Source organism: Staurois parvus, unplaced genomic scaffold (assembly GCF_062004578.1).
Source record: "Staurois parvus isolate SC_StPar_1 unplaced genomic scaffold, SC_StPar_1.0 ptg000644l, whole genome shotgun sequence".
Classification (NCBI taxonomy): Eukaryota; Metazoa; Chordata; class Amphibia; order Anura; family Ranidae; genus Staurois; species Staurois parvus.
The window spans coordinates 1,504,831-1,529,399 of NW_028318440.1; the positions used below are offsets into that span (position 1 = coordinate 1,504,831).

Here is a 24,569-nt window from a genome sequence, read left to right on the forward strand (position 1 = left end):
TTGTTCTTCCTCCTCCAAACATAGCGTTGATCCATGGGCCCAAACAGTTCTAATTTTGTTTCATCAGTCCACAGAACACTATCCCACAACTTTTGTGGTTTGTCCACATGGCTTTTGGCATACTGCAGTCGACTCTTCTTATTCTTTGGAGACAGCAAGGGGGTACGCCTGTGAGTTCTGGCACGGAGGCCTTCATTACGCAGTGTGCGTCTTATTGTCTGGGCTGAAACTTCTGTACCCACATCTGACAAATCTTTTCTCAGTTCCTCAGCAGTCACACGGGGACTTCTCTCCACTCTACGCTTCAGGTAGCGCACAGCAGTCGAAGTCAGCATCTTCTTTCTGCCACGACCAGGTAGCGTTTCAACAGTGCCCTTTGCCTTGAATTTGCGAATGATGCTTCCTAAGGTGTCTCTTGGTATGTTTAACATCTTTGCAATCTTCTTATAGCCATTGCCCTTCCTGTGAAGAGAAATCACCTCTTCTCTTGTCTTCCTGGACCATTCTCTTGCCTTCACCATGTTTGTAACCACACCAGTAAATGTCTAGAAGGAGCTGAGTATCACAGTCATTTTAAAGCTGCCTAATTGGTGCTTATTATGCTTGATTGCTGCTCGGTGACATCCACAGGTGTTTTCAATACCTGATGGAAAGCACCTGTATGAACCTCTGTTCTTCAGAGTGGTAGTCTTTAAGGGGTTGAATAATTGTGGCAATGAAGAAACCACATAAGAACCATTTACTACTGTATTACATAAACAATTGATGTCATTTTAGTTGCATTTGGGTAGTTACAACGTCCTTGTAGGATTTGATTCTGAATACAATTCCAAATGTACACTATAGTCCCTAAACCCCTTTACAGCATTGGGGGTTGAATAATTTTGGTCACAACTGTATATCTGCTTTGCTTCTAACTTACCAAGTTTATTTTAAAAATTAACAGCAGGTGTGGGGAGATGAACCCCTGCCTGCTTTCACAAGGAAGGGGAGATTGGGGTGAGAGGGGGCTGGAGTTTCCACAATAAATATGGATGGACCATGTAACATGTTCCAAAGATGAACATATCCTTTAAGCTAGAATGTTTTTGTCCAGTGTGTCACTTCACATGACCGCTTAGCACAGATATAATGTTGAACATTTTTGTCACCAACTTCAACTTGTGCATTTAGGCAAAAATGAAGTTGGCACTGTGTTTGTTACGACTCCCCCTTTCTCCCCATTCAGTTAAAAGTTCTTCAGTCCTCACAGTTACACCCTTGTGCCACATTTTTATTCTTGCCTATGTTTCCCCTAGGGATATTCACTCCTCTACCACCACTAATACAGAAGGTGAAGGGAAATCCTTAATTTTAGAATTGCACTCAGACAAAAAGTAAGGGTAAATTCTCCGGTGAGGGCACATATGACCATGACAGGTAAGAGGAATACCCCACACTTCCTATTATGTCTCTGGGACTATGCTATCAGGAAAAAAGGGGGTTGTGGCTTTACATATATTTTAAAGAGTTTGTAAACCCAACATTATATATTAATTAATCATATTCCTGATATGTGCCTGCTGTACCATGTACTTGTATTGCTTCATTTGTGTGAAATCCCTGGTGTTCCTGCCAGTCCCTCTGATTTTCTATTAAAACTGACTACACTAAGCAGGAGAGCACAGCTTGGTCAGTTCTCTCCTAACAATGATCAGACTTCTGCTCACACTCATGTGCTGCTGTTTCTCTTGCCCCAGCTTTCTGTTCCCAGCTGCATAAGGAGCATAAAAAGTATGTGATCACTTATAAAACAGGGAAAAAAAGGGGTTTTTTTTATATCTATACACAAATGTTTTGCTTTTCATTTCTATTTTAAGCTGAATGGGTTGTTTTACAAGGTGAGGGTTTACATACACTTTAAAGGATAAGTTCGCCTTTTGACCAACAGTAATAAATGTACATTTTTCTGCAGGTAAAAAAATGTGCATTTGTTATTTTTGGTTGCAGGAACCTGGGAAGCATTGCACCAGTGATCAGCAGATTGCTGGTGCCATGCCAGTCTCCTGCAGACCTGTCAGTATATCTACTTGCCCATACGGGATGTACGAGCAAGACGATATACTGACAGCTCCGTGGTAGTTCATTGAGAACTACAAGCTGAAAGCCACTAAGGCTGTTAGGACTTGTAGTTCATTCATTCACAGAACTCTGTGAATGAATGAGGCAGCTGTGTGGGTGGAGCCCTTCGCGGCCGTGCTGTTTTTAAATAGTGACAGCTAGTATGGGGAACTTCTCCCTGTACTGCTGTCACAAGGAGGGAGGATTGGGCAGCTGCTGCAGCGATGGGAACATGTTACATGTTCCACCCTAAAAATGGATGGGACATGTAAGATGTTCACAAAGGTGAACTTATCCTTTAAAGCAGAACTGAAATCTTACAAACATACACTAAGGGTATTTTTGTCACATTTGTAAGGTGAGAGTGCATTGTTTTTTGTTGAAAGATACTGTTTCCCCCCTACTTTATTCATGTTCTTCTCTATGATTTTCCTGTGGGTGGATCTATGCATTCTGCAGCAGATTTACTGCTATGACTGTTGTAGAATTTGCCAACACATTGTCCATTGGCAGTGCTGCTCATAGTTCAATTTGGAAGTGTGCCTGAAAGGAGTGATAAGTGAAGGGTGACAGCTAGGATAGGGGTGTCAAACTCCATTTCATTGCGGGCCGTATCAGCATTATGGTTGCCCTCAAAGTGCCAGTTGTATCTGTAAGACTAGATGTCCAGAGCACCCCACCCCCCCATTACATCAGATGTCAAGAATCCCACATTTGCCCTAACATCACCCTTTGTGGGCAATGCTGGAAAGCAGAAAGTTCAGGGTCTGGAGGAGGACCAGAGGAGGAGTGGAGTCAGTTACCAGAGTCTGCTAAATGCTGAGACCAGGGGAGGCAGAGATGAGGGGGTGCTGCAGCTGCACTAAAAGGTGCAGAATTTGGCAGAGGAGTTCTATTCTCCTCTCTGCTGCCAACTGCTGAGACAAGGTGGGGGTGGAGACAAGGGGGTGCCTGCAGGAGAGGTGCAAGGGCCACATGAAATGGCCTGGAGGGCTGGATTCAGCCCGCGGGCCTTGTGTTTGACACCTGTGCCCTAGCAGATGAAATTACTGTGGATAAACCTTGTTGGTGTGATTTACTTGAAAGTTGGAGATAGAGAACAAAGAATGAAACGTTATAACTTTATAGTACTGTGTGCAACAACATACTTGGTTTAAGTATTTTGGCTTAATATACACTTTTAAGAAGTTGTAAAGCCAGAGTGTTTTTTTTATCTTAATGCATTCTATGCATGAATGTTAAAAATCTTCAGTATGCAGCTCCCCCCGTAGCTCCACCCAATACTTATCTGAGCCCAATCCCGATCCAGCAATGTGCATGAGAGCGGCTGCTGTCCCGGCTCTCTGCCTCTTCATTGGCTCAGATACAGCAACAAGAGCTATTGGCCAAGCCCCATTCTGTGTATTTAATGGACACACAGAGCTGGGCTCAGGGGCAGGGCTCAGGATCAAGTGGCTTGCTTTGGGGGCACTCGGCAGGGGGGGGGGGAGCCCAGAGCCCCAGCAGGGGAACCAAGAAGGGGAAGATTGGGGCTGCTCTGTGCAAAACCCTTGCACAGAGCAAGTAAGTATAAGATGTTTGTTATTTAAAAAAATTAAAAAAAACTTTAAAGCTGGAGGTCTCTGCAGCTACTTCCTATCATGAGATTAACACCTCATATGTCCAGAAATGAATTCATCGTATGTTTCTGGATACCTCATTGCAGGGCATACGCAGTTTCACTTTAACCAGTTTTGGCAAAAAAATAAGAGATCTGCTTATTGTCATCAAGATAACCGATCAACAGAACCCACTGTGTCCTTTCCTCTCAATTTATACAACATAATTAATATGCATTACATTCTATGAAAAGGATAAAGGTGAACTCTCACTAATCTCTAGGATTCATAGATTGCATTGACTGATTACAAGCTTAAAATCATATGACATTTTATTTGTCATGTGAGGTAAATACAACATTTTTGGCAGGCTCTCATGGTTGTGTTAACTGTTTTTGGCATAAAGCTAGCCTTTTTGGTCCACAAAAATGTTACAAACCACCAGTTAAAATTTAACACTGCAGAAAAAAAAATGTAATTTAATGATTAGGACACATAAAAGGTGTAAGTCATAAAGCAACCAGACATATGAAACTAGTCTAATTTTTTTATTTGATCATATCTAACAATCCGGCGTTCGAGACATGACTTGTATGGTAGCTGATGTCATTATATTGTCTCTTTTTAGCCTCTTTAAATCCTATGCTTTTTATGGCTTGGGAATCAAATAGTCTGTGATGGTTATAGTTTTGGATCGCTCTACAGCAATGCACTGTTTGCACAAAATGATTTAGCAAGAACGCAAAGCTTAGAAAGGAAACCTGCACTGCATGGATTTCTAAATTTTTATGGATGGAAGCAGGAACTGTAACTTTTACTACAGGGGTGGGATTGGGGGAAAGCTACAATGCTGAGAGGTTACTCAGTGTTTGGAGCTCACAAGTGAAAAAAAAAACTTGCTTTTCCATTAAAGGCAAAAATGGCATAAGACTGCTAATAAAGACGTGGATTTAACCAAATGGGAAATCCCTGTATACAGATGTTTTAGTGTGTGAGCACAAAAGGTCAGCATCCATGAACATCTTTGTTTCCTATAGGAAATCCTACATTAACTTTAGGACAGGGTGAAGCTCAGGGCGTGTGTGGTTGAAAAGAGCAAAAAAAAAAAACGAAGGTCGCCTTGCCAAACCATATCTTAAAATACTTAAAAAGATTTTTTGAGTGCGGGGGAGGATTCGTTCTGGCCAAGGTAACAGTAAAAGGTCTGAAACAAATATTAGCAGTTATCTGAGGGACAATTCATCTGCAGCTGTTTGTGTATTATTACGAATAGAAACTGCAGGCTTGTTATAATAGTAACCAGTTCATTGCAAAAGGGTCAACCTATCTGTACGATCTGCTTATTCGCATGACAGATGGCCAGCTTTGAAAATGTCTTGCTATTTTGTACTCTTGTCATTATTTTTCTTATGTCAGCTTGTCCGATAGCAGCATTTCACATCCAAAAGAAATATTTTAACGTTAATTTTTTTCACTTTCTTTTTCACTACTTATAATACATCATGTTATATTACTTGAATATACTGTATACTTGAGGGAATCCTAATAGCTGTTTCCCAACCTATAAAGGAAAAGAAAGAAAGAACGGAAGGAAATGGTCCATCCTACTTTTCTTAGGTTCAAACCACCTTTTAAATTTTCCTAAAGTACTTTCTATTTAACCCCTTTATATTTCTTTTAGGGAACCTGGCACTTTTGACTGTGGCATTATATTAGTGATAGATGGACCATGTGAATGTGACCTTCTTAACCTGAGAAGCTCCTGGGAAATACAGTCTCCCATAGAGCAATAGTATGAAGTCAGAGGTTGGAATCACCAAGCACGCTTTGTCTCAGTACATGACAAAACACAGGATTAACTTTAGCGGTATGCCAGCTCCAGTATGCACTTGGCTTTCCAATTTCACTATGCATTTTAGCATACAGTAAATGGATTGCCATAAATGAAATGTAATGAATGTGTCTGTGTGGTTAACAGAATATTATCAGGCATTGATTATTTACCAATATCGGCTAATAGGTCTGCTGTAGTTGGAAATTTCGACTTATGAGGGTTGTCTTTTGTGCGAGCATGAACCAACTGCCCAAAGGACAACCTATTTGCAGAGCACTCCATCAACTTGTCAGACAATTTATTCTAACAGTAGAAGTTTATATCTTTGTATATTGGAAATGTGGGGACCCTAGAGTAGGGGACCTGCTTTGATGACTTATTATCAGGACACGTTTCTACACTTTAAGATCAATCACTCCTCCTAAAGCAGTGTGTCAAGGTCCTACCTTTTTACCAGAGGTTATGTTACTCCATGTGCTGGCATCCATCTTGGATTTCTGCAGAGCATGGTGGGAATCTTTTATGTCTTCAGGTCTCTGAGGTCCATCCCCCAGAGGGGTGTGGCTGATGACATATAAGCCTGTGTTCCGCACATGCTCTTTGCACTTGTGTCTTGTGTCTTTGTGTTGCTGTTACGCTGTTCTGACTCTCGTGACTCTCCTGGAATCTGACTCGGCTTGTGACCTGACCATTCTTTGTGTTCTCCTTTGATCTGACCCTCTGTTGCTGAACCCGGCTCGTGACCTGTGATTCTCGTCTGCTGTCCTGTACCATTTTTGTCTCGTTGTTGTTGACCCGGCCTGTCTGACTACTCTATTGGCTTTACCACTAGCTACACGCCATTGGCGGCGGCCATTACCGCAGCTGGGGTGCCTCGGGGGCGCGACCTGGTTATATTCCCAGAAATGTTTTTTTATCATCTGTTATTGAATAGGATCTTCTCAAAAGGAGCCACTAAACAATTAAAATGTAAAGTAGGTGGTCTTTGATTTATCCATTATAAAGCTCTTGATTTTTTAGAAATAATGAGGCTTCTCTCCAAGAATACTTTCTTTAGTATTGCCACAGTTCTTTTTCAAGTGAACCATCTGTACATGTTTCACCATAATAACTTTCAAAAGGCATTAACAGTACAGCCAAATCTATCACACACAGATAAAGATACAGTATAATATCCAATTTGTGTACGCATTTTGGGTTTCCTGTTCCATATGAACACAAAAGGCATACCTTTATACCTATTTATCTTTACGTTGATTTAGTATTTATTATTCATACAAATAGAGTCAATTAAAAAATAGTTTTGGCTAATCAGGAAAGGAGGAATGGTGTGACTGTATGTGTCACAGACTAGGATAAGACTCGGGCGTTAAGGGCTGTAGCAATAGAGAGGTTCACAAGTAATCAGCTAGTGGATGATGCAAGCTCACCTCAGGCATGGGGTCTAAGCACTAGCCGGTCTTCACCAGAATTCCTGATGGTGGAGATGGGTTTCGCTGCGTGCTAATGCCAGGTCATGGCCCTGGATTGCCCAGTGAGGAAAGCGCAAGAAGGAGTCAGGTAACAGATGAAGCAGCTAAGGAACAAGCAGTAATGTAGTCAAAGAACAAGCCAGTAATGAGTAGTAGCTGGATGGGATCAGATAAAGGCATAGTCAATGAGCAAGTCAAGGGTCAATACTGAGTGGCAGCAAAGTTAAGGACAGCAGAAGGTATGCAAGGAGCCAGATATCAGCTGGAGAGAACACAATAATCTGGCAAACAGGAAGTGCAGAGACATGGCTTAAATCAGGAAGTTCTTGGGAGGAGCAAAGAGTGCAAGTTTCCTCATGGTTTAAATCAGGACGTTCATGGGAGGAACAAAGAGTGCAAGGTTCCCAAGCATCTCAGGTGGCACTGCAAGAAGAGCTACAGCCTGAACCCACAGAGGTCCCAAGTTCAGATCCAGACCCTGAAAGTATGCAGACATACTGTGTAACAAGCAATCTTTTCCTTCAATATTTTGACTTCCAGTCTTTTTTTTAAATTGCTATCTAGGGTTTACTAGAAAGGTGTAATATAAGAGGGAAAGCAATGAAAGCTTACAGAAGCCTTTATGCAGGGGTATTGTTAGATGGCATAATACAAGGAATGGCATTGGTTACTTTAATTACAGTGTATATTTTTAAACTCATGAATTATCTGTAGATCATTTCTCAAGGAGTTGCATTTCAAAAAGAAATACTGCAACACATCATCCAAACAGAGCCCTAGTCTGCCTACTTTAGCCTCCGTTTTTATATTAATTATATTTGTTTAGCATATACTAGTAGGAGAGAAAAGACTGCAGGTCTTAAAAATAAAAGGAGGAAAAATCAGGCAACCCTGTTGGGCCTTTCTCTGTAATTAGATATGAAGGAAAATACAATGTAGCAAAATATCAGCTACAGAGATAATATATAATATTTTTGATTCTTTATTAGTGTAAACTAATAATTTGTCCAGCTTTCATAAACTCTATACGAAACATTTAATAAATGTTTGGTTATTGTATATACAGTATATCATATTCAATATTCCTGAAATTGTATTATATGGAATTCCTTAGTTAAGCCAGCAACGTGTTTAAATAGAATTTCTATGTGACAGTGTTAGGATAGGAGTTAAGATACCATATCATTTGTAAAGGTTACTTTGTGTTTTTGTTGGCACGTTTCTCAATCCTGAAGACAAGTTTAAATTATTTCTGAATATTCTGAGATAAATACACTTTTGTTTTCTGTGAGTTTTGGAAGGAAAATGCATGTCACTGAACCAAGGTGATTTATACAAGCTATGTTTCAATTGTGTAAGTGCCAAATTTCAAATCTGCACTAGCATTGCTTCCTGTAGAGAGTTACAAGTCCATTCCTCATTAACAGGGATATACAGGAATTCTGCTCTTTTACTAGCAGCGTTCTTGAACAACAGGTGGCTTGGAGTCATTTAGGTCAGAACTTTTTATAGAAATGAAAGAAAGGATGACACCTTTTCCTGGAAGACTATGTAGGACATATATAGTACTGTTGTCTCCCAGTTCAGTTTACAGTGTTCTCCTGTTAGACTACAAACTTGTACAAAATAAAAGGTAGTTCCAACCTAGACACATAATTGCATGTTTTTCTCTTCTTCTCTTCTCAGTTTTACTTGTTCATTATGTAAAGCCAAAATACGCTATATTGGAGTCCTGTTTGTGTCACGGTTTAGCCTGCAGTTTCCTACCTGTGATATTCTTATCTCTTTGCTGCAGTGGTTCTGCTAGACCTGTGATCCTATTCACACGTGTTGTGTGGCTTCTGTGTTCACCTATGGGTGTCACCTGCTGTTATGTGGATTTATATCCCTTTCCTTTCTATCACTTCCTGGCCCTCCTCCCTCTTTGCTTCCCTGTATAAGATATGCTCAGTGCAGGCCATGTTGCCTGAACAACTTCCTAGATCTCTGAGCTCTTGTTTGCCAACTATTACTTGTTTTCAGTATCTGACTTCAAGTGTACCGACCCCGGAATCACCTGTTTGTTCTTGCCTGCCACTCACCCTGACTTTGGCTTGTTTCATGGATCTGCTTCTGTCACCTGCCATCTGTACATTGCACATGCAGTGGTCACTGCATCTTCAGCTGGGGACCTAGTTCCAGCTTGCTGCAAGTCCATCCCCATCAGCAGGGGCCCTGGTGAAGAAGCAGTCTGGGGCTTAGACTTCACTTTCCTGGGGAACTGTGAGTTGGTGTTCTACAAAGGCTCACTACCAGTGAGAACAAACAGCCTGTTTTAGGCAGACTTACAATTTAATAATTATAAATAGACAGGCACTAAGCAAATAAAGTGTGCATAAATTTGTAAAAGAAGCCTGGTTAACAACATACCCCTGAATCCAGGCGTCTTAATATATTACACCTATAAGAGGTGCTAGGTTTTCCTATAACATATATATACAAATGAAAAGTCCATAAGTGACTATATATTTTAAAAAAGTAATAGTCCTTTCTACTCCACTGTGCTGGGACCCATAAAGGTGTATAAATATCGTCACCAATTGCTCACTCACCAGACTTTTTGACCCCAGTTAAGGAGGTCAAATGGTAATATATGGAGCCATCCTCTCTGGTTTTCCTAGGGTGTTTCTCCCCTCCAACAGCTCTCCATTGAACAAGTCCAAAACTATGGCAATAGGGTTAACCGTAAACTCTCCAATTCATCTGTGTATTCAGTGTGGGCTAATCCTTTCTTGAGGAGAAGTGGTGCCAAGCCGCTCAGATACACCAAACAGATTTAAGACTGTTCTAAGTGTTGCATTTATTAAATTGACATTGTGAACAAAATTAATCAGATGTACATTCATATGAAGCGGTGCCTATTGTATCGGCACCAGTATCTACAGCCTGTGAATGTCAAATATGGGTGAGGTGCACTCCAAGCCTCGCTCTCGCTATGGCTGAGCGCTATGTTACCGGAGCCGTAAGTGATGTAATGACGCTTCGACATATGTTTTGCCTAGAGGATGTTTTTCTACTGTTCTTTATTCATGGCTGTGTTCTTAGGCAAAATTGTGAGTGAGCCCACTCCCTTGGCTGAGAAGCAACCCCACACACGCATGGTCTCAGGATGCTATACTGTTGCCATGACACAGGACTGATGGTAACGCTAATCTTTTCTTCTCTGGACAAGGTTTTTTCTGGATGCGCCAAACAATTGGAAAGGGGAATCATCAGAGAAAATGACTTTACTTCAGTCCTCAGCAGTCCAATCCCTGTACCTTTTGCAGAATTTCAGTCTATCCCTGATGTTTTTCCTGGAGAGTGGCTTCTTTGCTGCCCTTTTTGACATCAGGCCATCCTCCAAAAGTCTGCCTCACACTCAGACCTGCCTGCTGCCATTTCTGAGCAAGCTGTGTACGGGTGAGGCCCTGATCCCACAGCTGAATCAACTTTAGGAGACGGTACTGGTGCTTGATGGACAATCTTGGGCGCCCTGAAGCTTTCTTCACTACAATTGAACCTCTCCTTGAAGTTCTTGATGATCCTATAAATGGTAGATCTAGGCGCAATCTTAGTAGCAGCAATATCCTTGTGTCATTCTCAAAACGTTTGGCCAGGGCTGTAGAAATTTAATAATGAGGTAGCTTCCCGAAGAATAAAGTATACACCTCAGGGTTGATTTACTAAAAGCAAACAGGCTGTTCACTTTCCAAGGGAAGTTATGCGGTCTAAGGGATCTGTTCTCACAGCTTAGTGAATGTGGTGAAATTTCACTATGCAAAGAAAACCCAACCATCTGCAAGAAAAATTTTTGTTTGCTTATAATTGGATAATGGAAATCAGAAGACCACCACCTCGTTCATTAAGCTCTGAGAAAAAATACCTCGCAAAGTCCATCTTCACTTGCAAAGTGAACAATCTATTTGTCATTAGTAAATCAACCCCAATATTATTATTATTCAGGATTTATATTTATATAACAGTTTGTGCAGCGCTGTACAAAATTAAGGCAGACATTACAGTTACAACACAATTTGGTACAAGAGAAATCAGAGGGACCTGCTCATTAGAGTTTACAATATGTAAGTGTTAAGTATTTTACTGATGAAGAAGATGGGTCTGCAAAATCCTGTAATATTTGTTGCTTGCTTTTATTTTCTACATACTATACCATACATTTACATACACAAATGACAACACTTAGGCCTAATGAATTCCTAGTGTACCACTTAATGTTTGACTTGAAGTGAAACACATTACTATTAAGATAAACTCATACTCGGGAGGGAGAATTTACCAGGGTAGTGGCCTGGTATGCTGATGTCTGTGTAGTCAACTTTAACACCAAGACATTATGCTCACTTGACGAATCACTGCCATGATGTGGAAGCTGTTTTCAGGCCCAGGAGCGGACTGACCATTTGGAAACTTGGGCACTGGCCGAGGGCCCGGGGTCAGTAAGGGGCCCCATGAGATGCCCCTGGTACCTTTTTCATAAGCTTTTTTGAGTTTGGGCAAGGACACAGGGGCCCCATGATCCCCTATTGCCTGGAGGCTCCATGAGTTGTCAGTCCGCCCCTGTTCAGGCCCATTATATATATATTTGTTTAAGATTGATAGTTAGTTGGGGCACTGTGGATATCTATTTATATACAGAAATTACAAACTGATAACCACCATTCTAGCTAAAGCCTAGCTCTAGCCAAATTCTTTTTAACTTTGGATAGAGTGGGAAAGAATTTACATTTCTGTTGAGGTTTTCTTCCTGTCAGGGTGTCCTGCAGGGGAGATTTTCTTCACTCCTTGTATCTGTGACACCCGTTTTCTAAAATGGGGGAGTGGTTGTCACTGGGACGGGATTAAAACATTTTCAAAAGTTCTAACCTTTCCTCATGCTGCTAAAAATGTGTTTTGTCTTTGTTCCCGTTGGAGAGATATCCCATCACATCCTGTCCTGACATAGTTGGCAATAAATCCTGCCAAAAACCCATTCCAGCTCTATCCAAAACAAAACAAAGGCTTTGTGTGGAGCTTTAACTCATTAGTGGCAATATATTATATACTTATTTAAAGAGAAACCGTGCTTTTAGCATTGCCAGTGAAAGAGACCAGTTTAATGTAAACAATCTTATCAATTTAAATTATTAAAATCTTGTTTTCCTGTAAAGATGGCAGTTAGCTATGTACATGGCTGCAGCCTATTTGGTCTTCTGGACTAACTGCTGGCTGAACACAATTGACTAATTATTATTATTATACAGAATGTATATAGTGCCAACAGTTTGCTCAGAGTTTTAAAGGGAGACAATACAGCAATGATACAGTTTAATATAAGAAGGTTAGGAGGGCCCTGCTCCTTCGAGCTTACAATCTAAGAGATAATGGAGGTATAATAAGTAGCCAGGGATAATGTGATCTAAGCTGCCTAGGCTGCACTTAGCAACAACAGAAGTTAATCAATGTCAAGCAGAAGGCACGTTTTTACCCAGATTGGTGAAGTATGAATGATAGGTCTACATTGAGTGAAGACATACCTTGGTTTGTATTTTTCTGTAATCAGCACAGTGAGCAGCCTTTTAATAAAGACAGGCTTTGGAAGCATTTCCATTGGTTTGGTCTCACTTAGTGTAACTCTGTATTTTCCATTTAAGACCTTTTGGTAATGAAACTCAACAGGAACTGGATAACAGCTGCTTATTGCAGAGTCTAGACTGTAACCTGCATGAAGAGTCCTAAACGTGTAGCGGTTTCACAGTAGGCTCTTGACAGATAATTCAGAAGTATAATTCAAATATGCCTGTCAGTGTTGTTTATTACAGAATATTATGTGACTTGCGTGATGTTATTCATTTTCTTGAGTAGTAATACAGACTAAACAACACTTCACCCAAAATGTTCTACCACATGATGTTCTTCATTTTAAATTTCACCTAAAAAAGTGCACCACGATTTACGAAATAGTTTTGACAGTACTAATAGTAAAATCCAAGTTAAGATTTAGAGGAAGAGTTCCAAATTGTTACACATCAACCTTTGGTTCAGTTTATGAACCTTTTGTGCCCTTGGATGAACCGCATCTGTTGGCCACTACCCTTTCTTATGCATCTCCTCCAGCATTTCAGACATTTTAACAGACTGTTTTTCTAGTGGAAAAGCCTTCTTCAAATAAATCGTTATACAATTTCCAAGGCTTAAATATCCCCATCACATTCCAAATAAGCCAGGCCACCTTAAAAGAATTGTCTTCCTTTCCGACCATGTTTTTAAAGCAGATCAACACTGTATCTGAGCAGCACAAACAAAAACACTGTTTGTTTAATTTTTAGCATTCAAAGCAACCCCCCCCCCCCCCCATCCGTGGCCATCTTGAGTAAGATGATTTAGGTATCATTTACTTCTAGGGAATCCATGTGCCCTTAGCTCAGGCATGCAGTCAGGAGGGTGTGCTTAGCTGAGAAAGCCCCTCCTCCTCTCTCGAAGACTCTTGGGATGTATTATATGATTTGCCTAGGCATAGAAACCTCAAAGTAGCTGAAGAAAAGGATAAAAAAAAGTTTAAAACAAGTAAATATATTATACCTTCCTATCTGTTTACTAATGCTAGAGCATAAGGACTAAAAATAGTCAATGTTGATTGAAAGAGTAAAGTTCCACTTTAAGGTCTAACATGAAACATGGCCATGATTGCCAGCCACTTACCCTCAAATTCCACTTCCATGAACCTGAATCATGTGGTTCTTCCTCCTGGAGTTCCCTGTTTATTATTTGAATTTAGTGTGCCAATGTGTGATTTTGACTGCACATCCATGTCATTCATTCATGGATCTGTTTAAGTATCTGAGAATGGAAAGACTCATATGACCATAAATCCCAATGAAGCACAAGTGAGGTGATGTAAACACACTTGTAGTCTATTGTTTAGTTCCCCCTGCCCCATCATGAAGACTATTTCCCCTGCAGATTATTGCCCCAGGTCTGGAGATACAAACCTGGGGCTGATGGAATAGTCAGTAGGTACCTTTGCATTACACTTGTGTTGTGCTGATCATGTTTGCAATATTTTGCACACTCCAATACAAAAGATTAAATGCACATTTTTTCTTTCATTAATGTGGGGGCATTTATTTTTTTTTTTCAAATGTTTGAGTATGCATTTTACACCGCTGTGCTCCAAATGCAGCATTAAAACTGTATTAAACCCAAAAGCAAACATTTATTATATTTCAGCTTGCTAGTTCTTACATGTGGTGGCTGGATTTGTTATTTCTTTTTAGGCTTTATTTCCGTTATTTTCACCTGGTGATCCAGCCAGTAAGCCTGTTGTTTTTCAACAAGCTGTCCAGCAAATGTAGCAGTTAGAGTGTTGAGACAAACCATTTACCATTGACAAGGGTTCTTACAATGATCAACTTTTTTTAGGTATGTAAAACCTTTATTCCAAAAGAAAAACAAACTGTTGCTGTAACAGCTTGTGTAACACCAGTGTGAGCTGGAGTTTGGCTTCAGTGTAGCTAAATTTGCTAGTGCATCTAACACTCCCCTCCCCCAATTAACAATGGTTCTGTCCAATGATCCAATTTGATCAGAATAAAAAAACAATCCATCTATGGCCAGCTTAAAAAAGAATCCGGTTCAAATGTCAGTGTGGGAAAAAAAAATTTTTTGCGAAGAGATTTCTGTTATGGAAACCAAAACTGAAGGGAAACAGTCTCTGGTTTTTTTTGGAATAAATACGACTACTAACAAAATTAGCAGCTAGTTGATGCCTAATATGCAAGTTTTACAGTTTGAGAATTTAAGCTCGATATTTTGGAGCAGAACCTTATGTGATACCAACCATAGCAGTTAATTTGTTCACTGTTGCTCTGAAAACAGAGCCATCTATCACAGTGTAAGTGGTGCTAAACTGATTCCTAAAGAACTTCCAAAACTGCAAGTGACTGTAAAATCTTGGAAAGCTAACAAAGGAAATAAGTACCTGAAACAAAAGAGCAATTGATAGCAAAGTACCCTCAATCCTATAAAGAATTGATTGACTACATGCAAAATGATACATATTATATGAACCTTGTAGTCATGTCCAGTAGCTGCACCATATGTCTGAGGGTTTTGTTATGTTATTATTCTGTCAAGAATCTAGCATTGTTTGTGTCTGTTTTTTCCCTAGTGTCCTATAGTTTCTGTATTTGTTATGTTAACAACATACTATATCAGGTCCATGATTTAGCAGTAGAGATAAGATGTCCTCATCATCATCCACTTATACAGTAAATGGTATAATATAAGCAACACTACAGCACAATATGTTTCCCCTACAGTTTCTGTATGCTCTGTGTGTTTTGCGTGGTGCTAAAAAAAATACTTCAGGGGAAATTATTATGTGTTGTGGCCCATTCCAAATTAAATGTGGTGTGCCTGAATGGACAAAAAAGTGTATGGATTTGCTGTGGATGACAATGATCTATAATTGCTGTCATTGTTAGCACACAGGGGTTGACTGACCATTTGGAAGGCACTGCCCGAGGGCCCGGGGTCAGTAGGGGGCCCCATGAGATGCCCCTGGTACCTTTTTCATAGGCTTTTTTGAGTTTGGGCAAGGACACAGGGGCCCCATGATCCCCTATTGCTCGGGGGCCCCATGAGTTGTGAGTCTGCCCGTTAGCACACGTGTAATATCAGCACAGTAATGTTACCTTTCTGCCACTACTGCCCATGCACCAGTTATTGGTGCCATTTTGGTTTATCCCAAAGACTCTCCACTACCTTCAGAATGAGCCTGGGAAATAGAGACAGTGCTGCTGAGCTTCTCAATCTATAGTGATCTTTGCAGATACCAGCAATCAACTCCAGAAATTCTCCTGTCACTAATACCTTATTTTTGACTCCTATATGACACAAAATCTGCTGAGGGAGCTAAAAATAAATTATTGATGTAGCCAGATGTCGGCTATATCATTATGCTTTTCAGGGACATTTATAGACGAGACTATGGTTGGTGCTACATCACTTCTTATTAGCAGAATGGATCCAGATTTTATGACAGCAGAGGATCTTGGGACCTTTAGTTCTTTAGCCAATACATACTATATTTCTGAAAGCTGATTGAACTACAACTACCAGAGAGCTAGGGACCCAGAATGTTGCTGGGAGAGCAGATATATTCTACAGCAAGGAACTGTGTCTCTTTCTTGCTATGAAATTCAGAGCCCAACACAGGGGGACTACTGTTCTCCTCCAGAGACAGATTGTTTACCTACTGCAGTTGGACTCTGTACATCAGTTCAGCACAGTAGTTATGCCGATCGCCACACCAAGATCGAATCAGCTTCTCTGCATCCGCACTGTCACTATCCGGTCTTCACACAGACATCTCTGCTCACTGCGATGACAGGCCATCAGGTGGTAACTCTGCACATCCCTGCAAAGAGGCAAGGGTCTGTGTAAGAACTATTTTTCCTTGGAGGCTGTGCTAACCATGGGATTGGTGAGCGAGCAGATGCCCAACCATTTTTTGTCATCACTCTAGAGACACTGCATGCAGCCACCTTTACACCTCAGTATCAGGAGATCTTTGCTTTGAACAGTACGACAGCCTATCTGTTTAACTTCAGTCAATTACCAGTATTCACTGCTATTTATGGGCCCCACCATTGCTAGCAGAAGACAACGGACACCACCATATCAAGAACTTTAAACATCACAGGACTCAAGCTGTAATTAAAGGGACTTCTTCTCTATAAGGCCATTATTATTTAAATTAAGATACTTAAATCTATTTATGTCGGAGTATACATTTACATGATTCTCTGCATCCAACAATGCGGCGCCAGTGGCCTAGAGGGAGCTGATGAGTCATAAAGCCTTTTTTTCCCCCTCTTACTGCTGGTATTGCAGTTTAATAGTTAAAGCTTGCTACTCATGACTGTATAATTTGTTAAACTGTGCTAACAGATTATTCCTATTTTACCAGTGTTCTATTTTTATCTGTTAACTTGGGTTGTATATCCTAAACCCACTATTCTTGTGGTATACACTTTTGAACAAGACTAATATAGGGCTGTTATTAAAGAAATGTGTCTCTTGCATTATTATTCTGTACTATTGAAAGATGTCTGAACCCAGAGTGTCAGAGGTGTTGGGAGGCTTGCAAGGTCACAGCAACCTCTGGGGACAAGCATTATCAAGCAGCCCCTGCGTGGGTAGCACTACATTAGCAAGAGGGGCCTTCTGTTTGGAGATGATTGCTGGTATGTGCAAGGATTGCTGAAGGCTAGAGGAGATCAGCAGCACTGTCATCAAATGTCCGGGTTCTGTTTCATATGCGTGTGCAGTAGAAGCCTATAGACTATGGGGCTGGAAGACAGATCAGTCTCCTAGCCTCACAGAAATGTGTGGGGTTCTACTGCACATGAGCTGTTAATGGAAAATAAAAGACACATTGGCCCCAGTTAAACATTACAGCAGTGATCTTGTGGACTTGGTATCAGAACTGTGAATATACAGCAAAAGAAGAGGAGGTAGGGTTAGATCAGCATAGTGAGACAGGGTAGAAAAGGATAGGGAAACATTCAGAAGATGCTAAAACACAACAATATGAAGCGCTGTGGTGTAAAATGCTTAAAAAAATAAATAAATAGGTAAATACAAGTAAGATGCTACAGAGCGCCAAATAACACAATGAAGTTGTAAAACGTCCTGATATGAAGTGCTCAAGGTGATGAAATGAATTATATTAAAGTCCACAACAGCTAAAACACCTTAAGGTGCAAATCCGTGATTCCTGTGATAGTAGATGTATATTACACTAACCAGAAAGCGCAATAAAATGCGCATTTGAGTAATGCAAACCACTCCTGGTCAACTGGATCTGGAACAGCAGGACTTTGGGGGTCATCTGGCAAACCTCAGCATGTCAAGCAACACTTAGCATACATCTCCAGGCTCCAGGGACATGACATCCATCCAGCATGGGGGGGGGGGGACACTCACAGAGGTGCAGTATAACCAGGAACTTAACCTTGAGGGGGGGCTCATGAAAAATGAGCCAGAGAAAGTGCTTCCAATAGTGCAGTATGGTTTATTAAATAGGATCAAAGGCATACACTAAAATAAAGCAATATGCACTCACATCTAGCATAAAACCTCATCCAAGATGGCCGCCGTCCCTCCACGAGGAGCAGGCGGCGGAGTGACGTCACCAACGTAGGCAGCCACTGGCGCGTTTCGTGCCCGATCACGTCTTTTGTGCACTAGAGTTTGGAAAAATATCTAGAAGCAGTGGGTGGAGGTAAGAAGTAGCTGGTCTGCACTCTTAGAAGATCCTAGCCAATCTCCAACAGGAGACTTGCCAAGGGGCCTGAGTAACAGAGCCTGCTCAGTGGGGGGAGAGTTTGGGTGGAAGATGGGGAGGAAGTGAGACTGGTGAGCAGGAGACTGGGAGGGGGCCCAGATGGAGAGGGGCTCACCTTCAGGCTTCACCAGCCCCCAAAGCGAGGACCATCTGTGCAGCAAGGAAGGAGTGGCCCAACTAGAAGGCCTTCTAGCAGCCACCAACCCCCCAGCAGCACAGGAGAAGCATTTAGTGAGTACACCTGAACCCCCTGGGCCAGTAAGGGAAAAGAGGCACTCTGGTGGGAAACTGGATTAGCTTTTTTCTTGGGACTGTTCACACTGCAGTGGCAGGAGCTGGATCCCCTGCCCAGGGAAACACCCATACAGCTACATGAGGATAAGATTAATTTGGGGTCTGGAGTGGTACTACAGTAGATGCTGGCTAGCTCTCCAAGAGAGACTTTTTGCTATAAAGACTTGTATATAGTTGCTAAGGAGTTTGTCCTTTTGCCATTACCCTTGGGCACCCCAAACACCCCTTACCCAATCCAAGTTCAATTCCTCAAATAAAGCTTCAAACAAAGCACAAGGACTGGTTACTGTCTCTTGGATGCAAGTCTGAGGGAAGGAAATGCGTGTTGCCTGGCTGTGCAGGACTGTAGGGGGACCCAAACTTCAGCGGCTCCTAAGGAGTATGGCTACATCCTTAGTGGGGTAGATTTACTAAAAATTATGTGTTCAGAATCTGGTGCAGCTGTGCATGGTATCAGCTTGTTCAGTTAAACTTTGACAATAAAACCTGGAAGCTGATTGGTTTCTATGCAGAGCTGCACCAGATTTTGCATCATTTAGTATTAGTAAATAACCCCCACTGTTTGTGTTCCTGGGGTATGGGGAGGAAGTGCACACTTCTGGGCTGAGAAAAAGAGGGAAGCCAGACACTGAAATGCCTACCACCTACATTACTAGAACACCCTTCCTGTGCAGCAGCCATTTTCTAGAACAGCGTTTCTCAACCCTGGGGTGCCTTGAGGTTTCTTCAGGGGTGGCTTGGCAAAATGTCTAAAATTGCCCAAAACTTGTGTACAAGCCAGCGGGTGGAACAAGCCTGCCTTTTAGTTACACATAGTCACACGTTTTCATTGTGCACCATTACGACCTTCTAGCCGCTGGCGTCCTGACAACCAATGACATCATCAGTTGATAAGGAGGATGTCAGTTGCCTGCACAGCATCTGAGTTTGCCCCTCCCCTACCCCTCTCCATCACATTACCCCACTGATGGAGAAAAACTGAGGGAGAAGAGAAACACTGGAAAACTACTCCGTACCAGTGTGCAAAAGTGTATTTGCTTTGGAAGAATAAATCACCTCTAACGTTGCGTGTCCTACCTGTGTGGATGTTGCTGCGTTATTTTCACATTTTAGAATGGGGTGCCATTAAAATTATGGACAATCTTGAGGCACCCCATTCTAAAGACTGTCCATAATTTTAGAGGGTGCTTTGGAACTGTCCATAATTTTAAAGGGTGCCTTGATGAAAAAAGGTTGAGAAACACGGTTCTAGAAGTCCAACATCCAAATGTATCCTTTATTCCTTTTAGTTTCAAGTTACATGTTTCATATGAAATACAATGTCATCATTTATCACTTATCCCTCCTAAACTATTGAACCTTCACTGCCCTTCTCTTCACTGACCAAATTAACCATGCTGTGCGAATGCTAGAAACTAGAGGGCAGAGATTAATATCATTGATGCAGACACAGCACACATCATAGAGTGACTCTTATAGCTCCAACCAGAGGCGTTCTCAAACACCTGCTTAACATGGAACTTTAAACAAAAGGAGGATGTTCTGCTTGTTTGCCTCCTCCCCCCTTTAACAATTGGCACTTTTTATGGGGAGGGGCATGTTCCTGGTTTTGACAGGTACCTACTCCCACATTTGTCCGGATTGATTATAGCTGAAGTTCACCCCCCTTTGCCCGCAGCCTTCTGAGACACATCACAGGTCCCAGAAGACTGTGGGACCATTCACAAAGCGCAGTGCAGATCATTCATGCGCACTGGGAATCCGGCTGTGAAGTCGCAAAGTTTCACAGCCGTTTTCCCTTATTTAAGATGCCGGCTCATGGACCCGAGGCCCACTAAATAATCAGCCTGGGTGAGGAGAACACTGGATCCCTGGATAGGTAAGTGTCCTTATATTAAAAATTAGGGGCTACAGTATTTGTTGTAGCTGCTGACTTTTAATTTTTTTTAGGGGAAGACTGAAGCTCCTCTTTAATTTAGCTGCAAAAGATCAAAGCAGCATTTTAGAAGATTTGAATTAAAGTAAATTAATCTTTATGACTGAAAGGGAAGGGCGAACATATAGTTCTGAAGTGCACATAAGAAACTGCATCACAGAGTGAAATAAGAAGTGGTGGAAGAGGGCTGGGCTCTCAAAGTTTTGAAAAAGTCAAATCTTTAATATCTGAAGAATGAGTACAAAGCTAAAAGAAAAAAACATTTCCATATGAATTGGTTTGTAGATAATTGCTGAAAGTGCATCTCTCTCCTCTACGCTCAGTCTGCAATCCACGAATGTTTATGGTAAAATATACAGTATATTTGATATAGCAAGGAATAATAATGAATTACTTGGACAAACTTGTAACTTTTTAAACCTCCTTTCATTGCTGACCTGTGAAATTGCCAGCAGGGTATCAGATTTCTTATTCTTTTTGTTGAGTTTCCCTAATCACTGTTTACATATACTGACTTTATTGTTTCCAACAGAAGCTGTGAAGGTCGGAACATCCGGTACAGAACATGCAGCAATGTGGTAAGTTGATTCTCCTCTTCACTTTGATATTCCTTTTAAAGTCATACCTTGCATTGCCCATCCAGTATCTGTTCCAAATGAGAATGTTTTTGTTTTTTAGTTGGTTAAATTGTTATGTGGCTGCAGAGTTTTTAAAATTAGGCTTACACTTATATTTGCCTTGGTTTCCAAAATCTCTTTTACATTTTACCTTACACAGAACACTAGTTCACTCAAACTACTCTGTTTCGTTATGTTCTTCAATCGATTGCTTTTTTTTGTTTTTAATGGAGACATACAAAAGGTCTACTAAATACTGATTCATAAAATGTAAAGCCAAGAAATGTACAGCTGTTCCAGATAGTGAACATATCAATTTTACCACAGTGATGATGTCATCTGGCCCCTGATGCTCCACTGGAATAATATACATTCACTCCAGAGAGGTTTTCAGCCTCCCACCATACACTATACATACTTAGGCCTCATGCACACTGGGCATTTGCCTAGCTCTTCTGAATTCTGTTTCTCCTGGCAAGAGAAAAGCAATGTTAAAAATGCGCCGAAAGCCATGTTTTGCAAGTGCATGTAGGAGCATTCAGGCATGTCAGGAGTTTGGGTGTTCATTCATTTCATTGGCCAGGATATTAAGTTATTCTGGCCATTGAATGAATGAACACTCAACAATAAACACACCTAGCAATTAGGCAGGTTTAGATGCATCTACAAACAATTTAGTCCTTTTCAGAGGGGATATTGGGAGAGTGGACAGAAAAGCCCCACAATGGCAGACTGGGTCTGATCAGTTTGTAGTGATAATTCCTGGTGGTCATGTAAAATTAATAATGGTGTCCAGCAAGCTTGTAGTTGCTTTCTCTGGTGAATGTGCACTGTATTTTACCTTACATTTTTAGTATGCTGTTCTTATTGGATATTTGGGGCAAACTTTGTTGCATGGGAAGCCACGATGTTTCAGAATCAAAGGACACAAACTTTTTTTGTGGGGTATTATGCAAGTGTGTGATCACACATGAGAGATTTACGGATTCAGATTATGTGGTGGGACAATACAAATAATAACCTGAAGTTGCATGCCAACAGATCTGTTTACATAAAGGATAGAGTAAAAAAATTTCATTGGTAATGCAACCAACATGTGCATTTATCACTATCACCCTACAGTAGAATTTCATGCCAGAAATGATTCCAGCCTAAATAGCTTGGTAGAGATCCACACATATTCATCCAGTTGGCTCCAAACTGATCTAAATGAGCCTTTATCACTTAATAAAGTGATGTTCTTGTGCTAACTTAAGATGTAAAAGTCATGTTTCTTTTAAGGTCATAAACCCATTACCTGGTTTGAGTTGCAAACTTAACTGGTATGTGAGATAAATAAAATCCTACAGGGCTGCCCAGGGAAAAAAAGTTAAATGTCTGGAGCACATTGTGTTTTTCAAATGCATTTGTTAGCATAGTGTTACTGAAATGTTTGTAACTTTGGATTTTCTGTATTTTTGTAATGGCATTTAATTTGCCAGGAAAATGTCCTGACCTTTTAAAACTGGCTTTATATTGCCTTGCAACAGGAATCAGTCATAGGCTTTGGACAATAGGCATTTTCTTTACACGCTTTTGATCAAAACAGCAGCTGTTTAATTTTTTTTTTTCTGGTGATTTAATAATGAGCTACATCTTATTATGGACACAGACAGTAGTAATTCAGATTAACTAAATAATAGGAGTGTTGTAGCGTGTTCAACGCTGAAAATATGACCTTACGTGCCTAAATCACTAACCTTAACCTAACCCAACTAAATGTAACACTTAACCAAAACCCCATAATGTAACCTAACCCCTAAAATGAATACATTAACCTCCATACAACATATCTAACACCAACATGCTGGGGCAGGGAGGTGCATCACCTAAATGTAAAAAGTCAGCCTGCTCTTCTTACCTGCTCCATCCACCCACATTCAAACAAACTGGCTTAGTAAGCTTATGGGCTTTAACAGCATAGAACTGCTATTTATTGATCTCACTCTATGTACCTGCAAAAATGTAGTATAGATGTCAGCAAAGCCTTCGTTCAACAGGAAAAGCATTGTTTTTCATTCTTCACAGCAGTGATGATATCAGCATGATGACATCTGGTTACCTATGGCTGCCAATGTAAGGGAGCTTTATTTGGGGGCCTTGCTCTTTCCTATGGCCACTTTTACATTAGTGTTTTAATTAGGCATAGGGATGCACAGGTGTTCCGTGCATCACTGTGCAGGCAGTCCCAATGATGTCAATTCAGACACAGCCACAGCTCCCAATTTGACAATCATGTGGGTGCAAGTGCATGTGGGTGCATATGGATGTGTGTCCCTGAACTCACAGTGTGAGTTTGGGGACACAGACCTACACCAGCATGGCCTTCAAATTGGGAGTAGTGTCTGTGACCATGCAGTTGCTGTGTGCCAGTTGATATTAATGAGACTGCCAGCCCACGGATTCCTGGAACTTCTTGGCATTCCCGTGTGGGCAAACATAACTGTGAACGACTACTTAATATGTGTGCAATATAAAGTAGGTCTCTGGCCACTAATGGTAATGTGGCTTGTTCATGGGGAGGCAAATTGGTTGGTGGTGCAGAGACTGAAAACACCAAAACAAGCACCAGCAACATTGGCTGAAAGGTCTGTACCGGACCAAGGAAAGCTTGCAAGATTTATTTCACCTTTTAGGAAACCTGTCACCTTTGATTCGTACTGAGCACATAATAATCAAAGAGACAAGGTCATTTTTAGTGAAAACCACATGACGAGATAATCAATAGACCCAAAAAGATAGGAAGCTGAAGTTCTACATTAAAATAAAATTTGCATGTCACATTAAAGTCCCAAATATCCAAAGCCAGATCTTTTTTTGTAAGTAGAGTAGAAAAAGGTTTTCTTTTTGTTATCTGGTTGAGGAAAATTCTCTTGAAACAAGTATTCCCTTTGGAAATTTCCCCTTTTATTCCTGTTTCACTGACAATTCGAAATTTTGGATATACTTACCTTTTAATTTATACAAAAATGAGAGGGTGATTCTCCCCAGTGGGCACACAAATAGCAATAAAAACCTGTTAGGGCCACTAATACTTTCCTTTGCTATCTAACAGGTAACATCTGCTTTTGAATTGGCCCGGTATGGCAAAAGTCTACTTTAAATAAGATTTTAAAAAGGCTATGCTAACAAACTTTAATTCATAATAATATTTACTCTGCTAAGAAATACTATTCATGTATTTTTTGTTTTGTTTTTTATTAAAATAACAAACATGTCATGCTTACCTGCTCTGTGCAATGGTTTTGAGAAGCTCCTCTTCTGGGGTCCCCCGCTGGTGCTCCAGGCCCCTCCTCTTCGCAAGTGCC

The 24,569-nt window shown here is 40.9% G+C and overlaps 1 protein-coding gene across 2 annotated transcripts in view; it reads left to right on the forward strand.

The window, feature by feature from the left end:
* Positions 1-24,569, forward strand: part of ADAMTSL1 (ADAMTS like 1) — a 453,013-nt gene that overhangs the window by 97,981 nt on the left and 330,463 nt on the right. For both annotated transcript variants that reach the window (XM_089693959.1, XM_089693958.1), the window contains exon 3: positions 21,138-21,183. In XM_089693959.1, the coding sequence (XP_089550085.1) occupies positions 21,138-21,183 (46 nt within the window). The remainder of the gene's footprint in view (positions 1-21,137; positions 21,184-24,569) is intronic.